Below are 16,290 nucleotides of genomic sequence, written 5' to 3' on the forward strand. Positions count from 1 at the left end.
TTGTTAATATTTTACCTCATTTTACCTGTTATTTGCTCTCCCTCTTCGGCCCCCTACTGCTATCTCTGTCTCTCATAACATATATATGAGGCGGGTAGGGAGAGTAAGTGTGTGTGTGTGTGTGTGTGTGTGTGTGTGTGTGTGTACATGTGTGTACACATACATATAAGTTATATATATATGTGTGTGTGTGTGTATATATATATAATATTTCTTTCTGAACTACTTGAGAGTAAGTTAAATATATCATGGTCCTTTGAGGTGAATGAATGTTTTTAGTTGGTGGCTAAAATTTGAACTGGTAACAGAGTATACGATTCCCATTTTCATCATACAGTATTTTCAGATACCATGGGACATTTTTAGTTGATAAGTTAGTGACTATCATATTTGTATGTCAAGTGCAACGTGACAGTCGGCAGAGGTGTTTAAAGGCTCTCGGGCATGCAGGCCGGTCCTGTTAGGGCAGGGAGGACCTCCCCAGGGGCGTTTGGCCACTCTGAGCTCTGTAGAAGCCGAGGCCTCAGAAGCCCAGGGAGGCAGAGGTAAGATTCAGGAGCTAGTGCGGCATTGGGCTAAGCCTAGGACTTCTCGTGGCAGCCCCAGGAGGGGTGCTACCCCCAGGAAGCTGGTGCGTCTGGGTGATGGTGGGAGAGGAAGCACCCCCTTCAGAGGCCCGTGAGGGAAAAGGTATGTTAGGATATGTACATCTCTGATACATCTTTATTTTTTCCTGAATTGAAAGGAGGACAGATTCTTACCTGTTTCGTTATCACAGCTGGTATTAGGGTTTATGGACTTTCTTCAGTTATTTGGGCCTAACTTTTTGTTGTGAGTTAACTGCTTTTTTTCCCCAAGTTTTAATCTGTATCTCACGGGGTCTTAGCTTCCCTAACTGTTGGATTTGCCTGCTGTCAGATAAAATGGGACATACTTTGCCGTACTTAGTGCCTTCCTTTTGACTTCTGAGAAACTAGGAGTATTTACTGGGACAGCTTCTGTGGCAGAAATACCTTGTTGTCTGGTGCTTTGGCCTGCACCCCGTGTGTATCTCTGCCATGGGCCCTTTCATTGTCTCACTCTCCCTAGTCTGAAGCCCTGTGATGGATACCTTTGCCTGGTCTTCATACAGGAATGAAAGTGGTATTTTAGTGTATGGAACTGAGGCGTATACATTTCACAGTGTCTTTCAGCAAAGATAAACAGGGAAGGATCTTTTTTACTGATTTCCCTGGATAACCCTGAGGTCTGTCGTCAGCACTTTGCTTGTGTGGATATTCAGTGAATGTTTGTCAAACAGTTTCTCTTTCCATGGCCCTTTTCAAAGGTTGCGAGGTGCCAACTTAAAAATATTGCAGAACGTGAGAGTTGTGAGTTAAGTTTTATTGGGGGCAAAATGAGGACTATAGTCCGGGAAAGAGCATCTCAGAGAGCTCCGAGAAACTGCTCCAAAGAGGTAGGGGGGAAGGTCAGTGTAGATGTGATTTTGGTGACGGGGGGTACATGCAATCAGGCACATGTGTTTTGCAGAAGGTTGCGGCTAGTCGTGTGAAGGTTACTGCTAGTCACAAGGAGCAGCCGTCACCATGAAGGATTTTAGTGCTTTTCTAGATTTGAGGAGATACAAGAATTGGGCTCATAAAATTAGCTCCTGAAAATAGACCTGTTCTGCCAGTTTTTCCCAGAGCACAGAGGGCCTCATTTCTGCTCTCTACCCTGAACTCCTTTCAGGGGGTGTTGGAAGTCAGCAGCTGCAGCAGCACATGATTTAATCCTTGTAGAGGTAGATGGCAAGTGCCAATGGCAAGTGCCAATCTGTAGTTGACATACGCCACGATGAATAAGAGGTTTCTCGTGCCCATTTTATATGTTTCTGTGGTACTCTATATTTCCCTTAGCATGGTACCTATCGTGCGTTACTGTAGATACCTCTCCCATTTGACTTTAAGTTCTCTAAAAGCAGAGGCTCTTTCACCATTTTGTCTCCAGCACTCACCACAGCATCTGGTGTATCGTAGGTGCCAATGTATCTTTAATGAATGAACAAATGAACAAACTAACAAATCATCAATAAACCCAACGAACGACTCTTCTTCCCTCTCAAGTGGCTTAAGCTTTTAAAGACTGGAGTTTCTAACTTAGAAAAGTCCCAACCCTATTGTCGGATAATTCATGTTTCTTGCTTCCTGACTCACACAGAGTATTCCAGCTCCACGTTTAAGGGATTGTCAAATAACAGTTTTTGGAACAGCAAAGCTATTCTTTCAGATGCTGTGTAGCTTTGCCATTATTAACCAAAAGAAAGCTGATGTTGCCAAAGGCCATAGTAGCTACATGAGAATATCAGAGCTGTAGACATGAGGATGGACTTGTTATTGTCACCACTCACTGAATTGTGAGGCTACCTGGAAAGCGCTGTTCAATTTGGAATAACAGTTGCTCTGTAAGAGACGGCTGTACTCCAGAGCAGCTGGAGCATCATTAATTCTCTGTTTGAGTTCTGAGTGATTCTGAATCTGAAAGACTCAAAAGGAAGTCAATTACAAGAGATTTTAAGCTGAGGAGAAGAGCATTTTGCTTTCAAAATAAAATAAACCTGAAGTGTATAAAATGACAGAAGCTTGAGAAGAATGAGTTATAGGAAGATTTTGAAGCTATGTTTCAAATATTTAAGTGTAATCATATGCAAATATCTCTGCAAATATGCAGCGTTCCTTGTAATTAGCAACCCTGACATGTAGGTTAAATGCATGAAATGGCTTTTTTTTTTTTTTTTTTTTTTTACTTTCAGGTAATTAAAGTGTAGAAAAATCTCTGCCCCAGAAGATCTGAGTGTAATTCACATGAATGGGAAATGGTAAAAAGGGGTCCGTTTCGTAATGCCATCTATCTGAAGCAAAACTTATTGAAGTGGCATAATCTTTTTTCAGTATCAATTTTGAAGGATCTTCCTTCTTAGGATTTAACGTCATTTCTGAAGCTGAATGATTTGAAACACTTGTAAATATTGAAATATTGGCCTTTCTCTAACAATAATGGTAGCAGTTGTTTAAACCACAGGGAATTATGTCACCAAACAATAATTATTACGAAATTCGTTTGTCTGCAAGTATGTCACCAAACAATAATAATCATTAAGAAATTCTTTTGCCTGCAAGTGTACGGTGTAGTTAATGGTTAATGGCATGGGCTCTGAAGCTACCCTCCTTGGGTCCATACTTCATCTTTGTCACTTAGTAGCTAAACCTCACTTTTCTCATCTATAGAATGGAGAAACTTACTTGATGAGGTTGTTATGCATATTAAATGAGATTACGTATATAAAGTACATCAGTCTAGTTCCTAGAACTAGGCTGATAGTAAGCTATCATTACTACTGTTATTCTAAGCAGTTCCCTACTGTGGGGCGTATTCCTGTCTTACTAATGTATGAAATTGTTAAGACAGAATATAAGATCTCAAAAAGCAAGCTCTTGATCATTAAAATAGAATGGAATTTGCAGTTTATAAACTGAATACATATGATTAAATAAGCTGAATAGTCTCCTCCTAAAGAGAGGAAAACATGGCCTTTTGGGGAGAAGAGATAAACTAAACTAGGATTATTCCTAGGTCTGCGTTTTGACTACTAACAGCTTTATCTTTGAAGGCTGCCTGGTTTATATTGCATGTTCTCTGACATGTCTTAACGATGTTGGCAGTCATACGAAAGGAAAAACTATGTGCTATGTTTTCTTGTTTTCAGCTTGTTATAGTAGGGAAGTACCCTGCCATTACTGCAGCAGGTGGGCTCAGCTGATAAGCAAATAGGGAAAGTAGCAGTGATGCCATTCTTTCAAAGATGTTGAAGTACTGTTTATCATGGCTTCATTTAGTCATAACATACAGGCATCATTGCTGCACCGCAGAAAAATAAGCTATCTGAACAGTGTAAGTGTATTGAAGATATTTTTTAGATTTTACTCTGTTTAAAAATAAAATGCCTGGGCTTCCCTGGTGGCGCAGTGGTGGAGAGTTCGCCTGCCGATGCAGGGGACACGGGTTCGTGCCCCGGTCCGGGAGGATCCCACATGCCGCGGAGCGGCTGGGCCCGTGAGCCATGGCCGCTGAGCCTGTGCGTCCGGAGCCTGCGCTCCACAACGGGAGAGGCCACAACAGTGAGAGGCCCGCGTACCACAAAAAAAAAATAAAATAAAAAAAAAAATAAATAAAATGCCTGTTTAATGAAACAGGTTGTACAAAAACCACACCTGAACATCATACTCCTTACTTTATGGCTATACTTCAAATTGTTTCCTAACTTCCTTTCTGGAAAATGATTAATAATAATAATAAATTCAGGAAAAATAAACATCAAATTACTGTCTCCAGTTCCCCAAACGTACCCTGTATAAAAAGTCCCACTGTGTATATTTGCTTTCCCGTACTCGTCAAGAAAACATGGTTGTTCTTCATTATCAAAAGTTGACTCAGATTTCAAATGAGAATGTGAAATATATAAAAATGTTTCCTTAGAGTGGAATGAATTGGCCAGCCTAGAAGTTCTTTCTTTAATGAGACAGTAACATAAGAAAACGTTTTGTCATGTACACAGACTTGGAAACTTTCTCTGCACAGCTGTGTTATAAAATTGGGTATACTTCCTTGACCTCAGTGATTTTTTTTGCCAGTAGGTGTCTTATATGAATAAAAGAAATTCTTATTACTGTTCCTTAACCTATCATATTTGGACTATAAATTTCATTGAAATTATTGTTATGGTATCTAGGAAAAGTATAAGTTTCACCCAACAGGTAATAACTGTTGCTCTCCAAAGGCAAGAGAGGAAAACCAGTTTCATCAACTATTAGTTGTGATAAACAATCTTTGTTTTGGTTTTCTTATATTTTTGAGAGGCAATGATGCCTTCAGACTACACATTAGAACTTCCTTATTGTTTCAGTACATTCCCATGATTTCAGAGTGCACTTTAATTCTCAATTTATTATTGATATAGATCAACCAAATGTAACCCTGTAGTTCCTCGTGTATTTTTAGAGTTTTTCCTTGCATGCAGTTTTGTTTAACACAGGTCACAGTAATGGATCGTTTATACAAAGTAACGGATTGTTTCCTCTTTCTGCCAACTGATTTGATCAGCCTGAAGTTCCTTAGATACTGTGGGTTACATAACTAGTATGGAATCTGTATGGTACATTTTTTAGTATGACAGTAACTGTATTAACCATTTAGTCCTTTAGGACATTTTAATAAACACAAGGAAGCCCATTATTTTGAAGTGAATAAACTTGAAACTAAAATGAGCAATGAGTTACCATACCGGAGTCAATTACCAGACTTCTTGGAAAACAGATTATTTTCATTAGTTGATTGTTCTGGTTAACTGTGGATTGGCCAGGAAAAAAAAAGACAAAAAACAAAAACCATTTCTTTCGAACTTTCCCCTTTTAAGTGCTTGTAATGTGTTTTAGCATATTCTCCTGCTTTTATAAGCAGAGTACAATAGAACATAATTTAGTTTTACTTTCCTGAAGGACCTGAGAGTCCTAGTTCTGAATATTTTCTCTTACCATCTCTGGTGCCATTATAAATGCAGAAGGTTTGAGAGTTGAATAGTTAAATTCTAGTCAGTGGAGACTGAATTATTCAGTGACTTCTAATTTTCCAGGTATCACTTATAGGATATAGTTGAAGAACCTGAAAATAAGCAAAATTACCTTTGTCCTTTCAGAATAAAAAGTTCAGAGAACATATGAGCCCCAAGGCTTAGAATGTCTTCTTTGAAGCTTGCTAATTCCCTTTTATTCATAATTCCAACTAGTTGGTTTCCAAGAAGAAACAGAATTTGGACACCCTCATTGTCAGCACATGCGAATCTGCCTAATGTTCATTATAGCATAGTATTCCATTAAATGGATATATCATAATTTATGTAACCAGTCCTAATTATGGACATTCATCTCCAGTCTTTTGCTATTCTAAATAATTCTGTTTTCCAGTTTTCCCAACTGCATTTATTGAACAACTCTTTTTTTTTTTTTTCTCCACTGATACCTTTATCATAAACTTAATTCCCATATATGTTCAGGTCTGTTTCTAGACTCTTTTTGGTTCTATTGAGCTGTGTGATCCTTTTCTGATCATACAGTTTTAACTACTGTAGCTTCATAATATGTGTAATGTTTAGTAGAACTAATCTCCCCTCTTTCTCTTCTTTTTCAGAAGTTCTAGGTTTAGTGCCTTTCATTTTCCAGATGAACATTAATATAATTTGTCAAATTTCAAAATAAAGGTCATTTTTTAGTATTTTAATTGGTATTGAATGAACTGAATTGATTAACTTTGTGGGAGAATTTATATCTCTTTTGCAATGGAAGTACAAATGTCCCTTTGGATTTTAAAGTTTTCTTTATATAAGTGTAGTACATTTCTTTTTACAGTGGTATTTAGCTATTATTTTTATACATGAGATTTTGTTAATGTTTAAAACATAAGCTGAAAATAATGGTAATTTTACCTTCCCAATATTTCTAACTCTTACTTTTTTAAAAATCTTGTCAAATTTCATTGATATAGTACTTCTAAGAAGGACAGTATTAACAATACAATAACCAGAGTAATCCTATTAAGATGGAAGTCAAACATATCACTCCTGTTTTCAAAACCCTTCAAAGGCTTTTCAGTTACTCAGAGTGAAAACCAGAGGCCTATTGGACAGTCCATCATCTGCTGCCCCTGTGATCACAGCTGCCGCAGCCTGAGCTGCTGTCCTCTCACATACTCGGCTCCAACTGTACTTGTTGCTTTTTACTCAAACACGCAAATTAGGTTCTGTTTTCTGGCCTTTGCACTTGCTCCTCCCTCTCCCAGAAAAACTCTTTTCCCAGATATCATCAGCCCACTCCATAACTGCCTTTGCACAAATGTCACCTTTCACTGAAGCCTTCTGTAAACACCCTGTTTAGAGCTACACCACCACTTCCAGCAATTCCTAGTCTTTTTTCATTATCTTATTTCTTTCCTACCCCACCATAGGACTTGAGATTTACTATTATTATACATCTCTTAATTACTTATTATTATTTTATTTTTATAATTATTCATTCCTTAGATTGTCATATAATTATTTTTAAATTATTAAGCATTTATTGTGACTTACTAACATACATGTTTTATTCATTGTTATATCATTTACTCAATTCTTTATTTAGTATTTACAGTCACTTATGTTTTTATTACTTATATCTTTCTCATGCAAAAAATGGTAAGAAAGAAGAAAAATGGGGTAAGGAGATACAAAAACTAGAAAGCACAAAATAAGATTTTAGATTTAACTCCAAAATATTGACATTTTTAAAGTGAAAATGTAGTAAACGTATTAGTCATGTTAAAAGACACAGACTGTCAGATTAGATAGACATAATGATCCAACTATCTTCTAAATATAAGGCTATAGAAAGTAGAAGGGTGGGAAGGGTATATCTTGCAAATTCTAACCAAAAGAAAGCTGGTATAGCTATGTTAACATTAAACAAAATAAGCCCTAAGGGAACAACATTACTAGAGATGAAGAGAGTTCCCTCATAATTATAAAAGGTTTACTCTATCAGGTACTAATAGTCAATAATAGAATAAAAGAGGTAATATCACTACTGCTGGTCCAGAAATTGAAGTATAATAGCAGGATATTATAAATAACTTCATGTCAATAAATTTGGAAGTTTAAATGAAATGGATAAATCCCTAGAAAAAGATAACATCAAAACAGATTCTCAAGGAGAAATAGAAAGCCTGAATGGTCCTAAGCCTTTAAAGAAATTGAATCAATCAATAGTGAAATCTTTCTAAAAATAAAACTCTAGAGATTTCCCTTGGTGGTCCAGTGGTTAGGACTCGGCGCTGTCACTGCTGTGGCCTGGGTTCAATCCCTGGTCGGAGAACTAAGACCCCATAAGCTGTGTGGTGCGGCAAAATAAAAACAACACAAAACAAAAAAACCAAACTTTAGGCTTCACTAGTGAGTTCTGTCAAATATTCAGAGAATAAATCATTCTATTACATTACAAAATCCTCTGAATAATGGGAACGGAAACCATAGTCTCCAACTCTGTTTTCTCAAACTAACAAAACCTTATATGCAAACCTGGAATAAATAATATAAGAAAAGCAAATTATAGGCCAGGCTTACTCATCTACATGAAAAAGTCCTACACAAAGTATTAGGAAACCAAATATAGTAATACAGTAGCATGAGAAGGATGTATCATGACCAAGGTGGGTCTATCCCCAAAAATGGAAAGTTAGTTTCACATTAGAAAATCAACTGATAGTTTACCACATTAATAAATGAAAGGAGAAAAATCATACGATCATTTCAATAGGGACAGAAAAGGTATTTTATAAAACTCAGTATCCATATATGGGTTTTATCCGTATAAAACTCATATCCGTATCCAATGCAGAGAGCCAAAAATACTCAAGGCATTTTTGAAGAACAAGAAAATGGGGTTTAAGTTACTCTACCAAATATCAAAATATAAAGCTTTAGTAAATAAGACGTGTGCTCTTGGCACAGAGTTAGAAAAGTAGGCCAGTAGGACAGATTATGGAACCCTGGAAAGGACCAATTCACATACACACAGGATTTACAACAGAAATGTCACTGCAGAAAAGCAGAAAAGGGGCAGTCTTTGCAGTTAATAGTGCTGGAACAATTGAGTTTCCATATGGAAAAAAAATAAATTAGACCCATATTTCACACCACACATAAAAATCAGTTTCAGGTAGATTATGAACCAAAAAGTGAAAGACTGAGCCATCGAGCTTTTAGAGATATTATTGAAGAACATTGGCTGCCAAGGATCCTGCAGTGACTGTGAACTGTGGGCGACCTGGCTTTCTTACCATGTATCGCGTATCGTGTTCCTATAGCTCCAGGTGGGAGTGACAGAGGAGAGCCCAGCTGAGGCTGAGGAGTCAGTTTCTCCAGCATTGTCTTTGCTGCCACTGCAGCTGCTAACACGAAACCTGCTCTTCAGCCTCGAGGGAGAACTCCTCCTGTGGGGTGGGGAAGGGAGCTCCTTCTTAGCGCTTCAGCTGGGAGGCCTCAGCAGGGCAGTGAGAAACCCTGCCTCTCTCAATACCAAAGATTGCTTTATACAAATCCACCCCTGTTTGAAATCTCTCAAGACTTAAGTCCAGCAGAACATCGGTAGCACTTACAGGAGTTAAAGGACTCATGATATTAGAATTACGTCAAGAGATAGAGGAAGAAATCTGAACTTGAACGTATAAAAGTCAGTGGTTAATTGTAGTACCACTCCAGTTGCTAAAAGATTTTTTTATCGTTTCTACCCCTCAGAGTCTTAAAGCGTGCTATTTGGTATCCAAGTGAAATGCCAGATCCCTGCATTAAACTGCTAACATTAGACAGTATGATAAAATTTACTTTCTATGTGAGCTCCAGACACTCACCAAAGTGATCATACTTTCGAAAACAGAAGAAGAAAGGCTAATAATTAATGCCATATTGTTTAAGAGTTCTTGTTGATCCACATCAGTAGTACTTGGTATTGTTAGATTTCTTATTTTTTGCCAGTCTGAAGGGTATATTCCATATCTCTAAGAGAGACAGCAGCCCTGTTTGACTTTGAGCCATTGGGAGCAGTCCTGAAGAATATCTTTGGACAGAAAAGGCAAAGGTGAAGCAGTAGCATACCCACTGTATATGGAATACGAGAATGCGGAGACCTGTTCAAGAGTCCTGGAGACATCGGGAAGCTATCAGGTTCCTTACTTATTCTTCCCAAGACTGAAGGTAACTATAGTTAGGATGCTCATGCCACATACTCTGCTTACCCTGTGTCCTCAACACCATAGTCATTACTGATGAATCAGGGATGCTCTGTCCCTGTGTTATGCTAGAAGGGGAAGAAGGAGGTGACCAAGTATCAAAAGTCCCAGGATCCCGAAGCTTATTTCATTCCTCCTGTCAAATGCATTGAGTTAGGGACTTCCCTGGTGGTGCAGTAGTTAAGAATCCCCCTGCAGATGCAGGGGACGTGGGTTCGATCCCTGGTCCGGGAAGATCCCTCGTGCCACGGAGCAACTAAGCCCGTGCGCCACAACTACTGAGCCTGCGCTCTAGAGCCCATGAGCCACCAGTACTGAAGCCTGCATGCTCTAGGACCTGCCTGCCACAACTACTGAGCCCCCATGCTGCAACTACTGAAGCCCACATGCCTAGAGCCCGTGCTTTGCAACAAGAGAAGCCACCACGATGAGAAGCCCACGCACCACAACAAAGAGTAACTCCCTCTCGCCGCAACTAGAGAAAGCCCATGCACAGCAACGAAGACGCAACGCAGCCAAAAATAAAATAAAAATAAGAGTAAAAAAACAAGACAAATGCATTGAGTTAGAGTTCACACTGAAATTGGCATCCAGGGAGAATGATTCCTTTAACTGACTTTTCTTTTCTTTTTTTTTTTTTTGCGGTATGCGGGCCTCTCACTGCTGTGGCCTCTCCCGTTGCGGAGCACAGGCTCCGGACGCGCAGGCGCAGCGGCCATGGCTCACGGGCTTAGTTGCTCCGCGGCATGTGGGATCTTCCCGGACCAGGGCACGAACCCGTGACCCCTGCATCGGCAGGCGGATTCTCAACCACTGCGCCACCAGGGAAGCCCTAACTGACTTTTCTTATCCAGTCAGACTTCCCAGAGATCCTGTAACCTTTGTGTGAATCTTTATATATAACCTTTGTATAAACCCATTGCAATACAGGCAGCTGGCTCTGACTGGAAGATCCTGGATCACCCCTGACATTCCGGAGCCCACAGCGATCTGCATCACAAGCGCTCACGAATGCCCTATAAAGGCCCCAAAGGCCTCTGTTAAGCACGGTCCATGCAGCATCGCCTCTGCTTTGTGCTTGAGAAGATGCCAAGGTGGCAGAAACTCCCATATTCTGGCTGAAACTCAGCATTCATTCAAAAAGCACATTATGAGCACTTTGCCATGTGTTGTTACCAACCCAGCATTTTAAAAATCATCTGAAAAAGCTGTGCCTCCCTGCTCTCCGAGATCATCAAGGCCACAGGGAACAGTACATTCTTACTTATGTGACAGAGGAGGAGATCTAGTAGAGATCAAATTACCGTGACCGAAAAAAAAAAAAAAAAAAAAAAAACGAAAATATCTCAGATACTGTTGAGAGAAAAGGAAAAGTCTGCAGGAAATGGCTAAGCACATAGCTGATAGATATGACCAAGGAAGAACAAGAAGATATCATGATTAGAAAGAAGAGTCCTCCACAGTTTTCACCCTCAAATCCCTGTTGTCTATTAGTGAGACAGACATGAAGGCAGGATGACAGGTGTTACCTGATCAACTTTAACATTTGGTCAGTGCCATCAAATAGGTTACTATGAAAAAGGACTGTTAACAGTGGAAGGTGAAAAAGAGACTGAGTCCACAACACCCCGCCTTTACTATCAGGTCCTACCAGGAAAAGGGCATCAAGTTCATCCAGAAGGAGGAATGTAAGTACATAAGAGCAATGGCAAATCACTGATGCCTGAAATCAAAGGAACAGACTCACAGCTGAAGTTAAACACAGCCCAAGGCTTAAATCCACACTGTAGAACAGATAAGAGGTAGCATGAGAAAATAATATCTTCTAGAATTTCTTAAACTAGAGACAAAGAACAATAACTGTAAGAGAAAAGACTTAAATTCAACTGTATCAAACTTAAGAACTTATCTCCCTTAAGAAAAATTTTAAAAGAATAAGGGTTTAACAGGCAAACCAAGAATTGCAACATGACAAAGGACTGGAATCTAAAATAAAAAGCAACTTCTACAAATCAATAAAAAATAAGTCTAATAGAAAAATGTGAGACTTAAATATTTGCAAAGGATATATAGAAAATGTCCAAAAAGCATATAAAAGCCTTATCAGTCATCAGAGAAACACAAATTAGAGCCACAATGAAATACCTCTAAACACCAGGTTAGTCGATTACAATTATAATTACAAAGTTTGCCAGTACCAAATGTGAGGAAATGTAACGATACGAATCCTCATGTCTGATGGTAGGGGAGTAAATTGGTATAAGTACTTTGAAAAACTATTTGGGAAATTGGGATTGACATATATACACTAATATGTATAAAATGGATAACTAATAAGAACCTGCTGTATAAAAAAATAGATAAAATTCAAAAAAAAAATTTGGAACTACCTATTAAAGCTGCATGTGTGCAACCATATGACCCCATATTTCTACTTCGAGGTGATATCGTCAACAGAAATACATGCACACATGCACAAGAGATGTGTGTAAAAATATTATAACAGCATATTTGTAATAACACAAATATCTGTCAGTAAAATAAATTGTGTTATGGTCTTACAGTGGATAACTGTATAGCAAAGATAATGAGCTGTTGCTACATGTATCAGCATGCTTGGATGTTATAAACAACGTTGAGTGAAGCAAGTAAAATACAAAAACATACTGCATGATTACATTTATATAAAGTTCATTAACAGGGGGCTTCCCTGGTGGTGCAGTGGTTGAGAGTCCGCTTGCCGATGCAGGGGACGTGGGTTCGTGCCCCGGTCCGGGAGGATCCCACATGCCGCGGAGCAGCTGGGCCCGTGAGCCATGGCCACTGAGCCTGCGCTTCCGGAGCCTGTGCTCCGCAACGGGAGAGGCCACAACACTGAGAGGCCCGCGTACCGAAAAAAAAAAAAAAAAAAAAAAATGTTCATTAACAGACAAAAATTAACTATGGTATTAAGGGATAGGTATTAGTCTGCTCAAAATACCGTAGACTGGGTGGCTTAAACAACTGACATTTATTTTCTCACAGTTCTAGAGATTGAGAGTCTAAGATCAGCATGCCAGGATGGTCAGTTTCCAGTGAAACTTCTTCCTGGCTTGTAGATGGCCACCTTCTGTCTGTGTGTACACCAGACCTCTTCTCTGTGTGTTCTTGGGATGAGAGTAACCTCTCAGGTGTCTGTCCTTATAAGGATACTAATCCTATCCATTAGGGCCCCACTCTTATGACCTTATATAACCAGAATTACCTCTCTCTACATGCAGTCACCTTGGGAGTTAGGGCTTCGTCATATCAATTTGGGAGTGACACAGTTCAGTCTATAGCAGGATGATAAGCATTAATATAAAGCAAAATAAGGAAGTGATTGTAGTATTAAGGAATAAGTATTGATATAAAGAAAAGTAAGGAAGTCAGGATAAAGATTACTTAAGACGTGAGCAGAGGAAGGGGTTGTGGTGGGAAGATGCCATGCTGCCAATGTCTTGTTTCTTGACCCACACAGCTGTTCATTTTATAAATTATTTGTTAAATAGAACATTTATGTTTTATATGCTTTTCTGTATGTTATACTTAACAATTTAGAAGATTTTTTTAAAGTAAAATCATGTGTACATTCTCATTTCCTGTTCTACGATCTGCTAACATTGATGAGCTGTTCCATTTATGTTATCCTATTATTAATATGGATTATACTTGACTATTTTGACTTTTCTGATCCCCATATAAATTATTTTTATATATTAATTTTTAAAATATTAATATGGTAAATAATGGTAAATTTTAAATGTTTTAGCGATGCTCTTTTCATCTGGTGTATTATTAAAATATATTTCATGATATTCTGATGAATTGAGTTGAAATGATATTTTTGTCCTTAAACATTTTCCCACATAGGTAGAGATTCCCAGCTTCCTTTGTCCCTGGCCTACACTTTATTGAGGTTGAATCAATTGCTAAAAATATATTTGGTCCTATTAAAGATTATCTTTGTCTGGTAAGATTAAGGAATAGAGGAGCTTTTCAGAAGTGAACTGTCTCCACATATAATCAATAAAAGAAATTCTGACTAGAAATGGAGTCTTTTATGTAGCTTTATTCTCTTTTGGCATCATTAGTCAAGTTGGTATAACTACTAAAATGGTACACTCATTTCTACTTTCAGCAATCCTTCAAAGGGATTGTGAGTTGCTGTCACAATCAGGAATTTATCTAGGAATCTGATTTCCTCCTCACCCTGAAAATTAACCCCAGCAACTTAAGGGACATCCTTATATCCTACCCAGGTCACTTGAGGGCTGAGAAGGCAGTGGGTGGTACTTCTTCTCAGTCTGAATAGATTGTTAGCCATATTATAAAACCCAGTCATTTGTGGATACTATATAGAAGAAACAATAAAGCAATGACTTATCCGTTAAGAAAACTTCTTATCAAAGTGTTTTTTTTTTTTTTTTTTATTGTAGGTAATTCGCTCTTTTCTGCTCTTTCCAACAATTGAGCGAATGTCTGAGTCACCCAACGGCAAGCTCGCCACTCCACTTTTGTGCTGGTTTCGATACGCTTTCTATGTTCCTGGCTACTTACTACTTAAACCGTGGCCTGAGACGATCAAGTCCTTGGTGATCAGAATGCTCCTTCGAAGGATGAACCTACAGAGTGAATTTTCGTTTCTGAACCTGTTGGAACCGTTCTGCCTCAGTAAGCACATTTAAAAATGTCTATGTTTATTCTTGTATCAGAAAGTGTTAAGAGAATAATGTTAGACAGTTGGATGAGTATCAAGCAAGGAATTATTTGTTGTATTTTTCTCCCAAAAGTTTAAAACTAGAAATAAAAAGAAAATAGTGAGGGGTATTCTAAATGACAGAAAAGCCTCATCAAGCTTTAATTTTAAACCTTATCCTTCTGATTCTCCACCGAGCTACAGGATGATGAGAAAGAATTCTTCTGTATTGAGTATATATGGAGTCCTTACAGGAATCCAGCGTGTGCCCTGTTAAGCTCAGTGTGTGAACTTTGCAAAAATCAGCCCAAGGAAATCAGGCCTAATATTCCCATAGAGTGAATAGGCTATGATTTTACTTTGCTCTTTAAAAGTTTTTGGAGAAGTTTAAGTTATAGAACTAATAATAAATAATAGTCATGGTAATGTAACACTGGATGCGTTACTGATTATAGTTTATGAACGTGCCAGGGAATGTTTTTGCTACTTTACTTCTTGGCTTCAAATGTTGTTTTTAAAAGTAATTTATCTGTTTAGTTAATACTAATTTATATATTTACAAATGATTTTAATAATCAAATATGCTACTTTCTTAATCCATAAAATGGGATAATCATATCCCATACCTCAAAAGATTATTATAGGATTAAATGTGATAATATATGCAAAGTGTCTATCTAGTATTTTATTTATAATAAGCCTCCAATGAATGATATACCAACAGTTGCAGCAGCAGCAGCAGCTAATAGCTGCTGTTCTAAGCTTTAACCTGTAGTCCTCAGAAGAACTAATAAGGTTTAGGTATTATTATTGTCCCCATTTTACAGATGAAGATACTGAGGTTCAGAGAAGTTACATGATTTGCCCGAAGTCACACAACTAGTGGGTAGTGTTCAAACTCCAGCAATATGCCATGTGTTAAGCTTCCTTTTACCATAGCTGCTGCTATTATTGTCTCTTTGCTCCTTTCAGTCATAAAAGCAGAACTCCTGAGTAAAGTTTACCATGCTCACCCTACATCGAGTGCCACGAGATCATGTGCATAGTGAATCCAGAAACAAGTCACAGCCCTGCCTTTAGAATTGTACAGCTATAGATTGCATGGGAAGTGTTTTTCTAAATATGTAGCAAGAAGCAGTCATCACAAATACAAAGTTCAATATATTTTCTGTATTTGTGGATTTTTATGCTCTCCCCAACTCTCATTCTTTGTTATAGGCTTAACGTAGCATCATCAGAAGATGAGATAGGGAGTAGGGAAGCAAGGCTCAGGACAGTCATAAAAATCACCAAACATTGAAGTTGGAGATGTCCTTTGAAGACCTTCTGGTCCAGCCCCTTATTTTTCCCTCATAGAAGAGAAAGAAATGGCCTACTAAGTGAAAATGGCACTGACTACAAGTCGGAAAAGGAAAATGGCAACATTTCTAAAAGAAACTTTTGGATAATGACTTCCCTAATCTAGCCATGCACCATAGTAAAAACCGTGGCCTTATCCCTACCCAAACCAGCAAAGGCCAAGTGGGAGGCTTGGACTTTACCTCACACCCAACAGTAATGAGGCACCCCTCTTCTTCCTCACTAGGGTGGTGTCCAGAAGAGGCTGATTGGAGAGGCAGGACTTTCACCACTGCCCAGCAGTAATGAGGCCACTACCACCACCACTCCTATGAGATCAGTGGGGATCATGTGGGAAAAGCAATAAGGCAATTCTACCTCTC

At 38.5% G+C, this 16,290-nt stretch overlaps 1 protein-coding gene and 2 pseudogenes across 2 annotated transcripts in view; all 3 read left to right on the plus strand.

The window, feature by feature from the left end:
- LDAH (lipid droplet associated hydrolase) overlaps positions 1-16,290 on the plus strand; it is a 105,475-nt gene that overhangs the window by 51,657 nt on the left and 37,528 nt on the right. For both annotated transcript variants that reach the window (XM_059078786.2, XM_067008046.1), the window contains exon 5: positions 14,310-14,544. In XM_059078786.2, coding sequence (XP_058934769.1) covers positions 14,310-14,544 — 235 coding nt within the window. The remainder of the gene's footprint in view (positions 1-14,309; positions 14,545-16,290) is intronic.
- On the plus strand, positions 8,266-10,004 carry LOC136792201 (nuclear pore complex protein Nup88-like; annotated as a pseudogene).
- On the plus strand, positions 10,051-11,572 carry LOC136792202 (nuclear pore complex protein Nup88 pseudogene; annotated as a pseudogene).

The sequence above is a fragment of the Kogia breviceps genome, chromosome 11 (assembly GCF_026419965.1).
Source record: "Kogia breviceps isolate mKogBre1 chromosome 11, mKogBre1 haplotype 1, whole genome shotgun sequence".
Lineage (NCBI taxonomy): Eukaryota > Metazoa > Chordata > Mammalia > Artiodactyla > Physeteridae > Kogia > Kogia breviceps.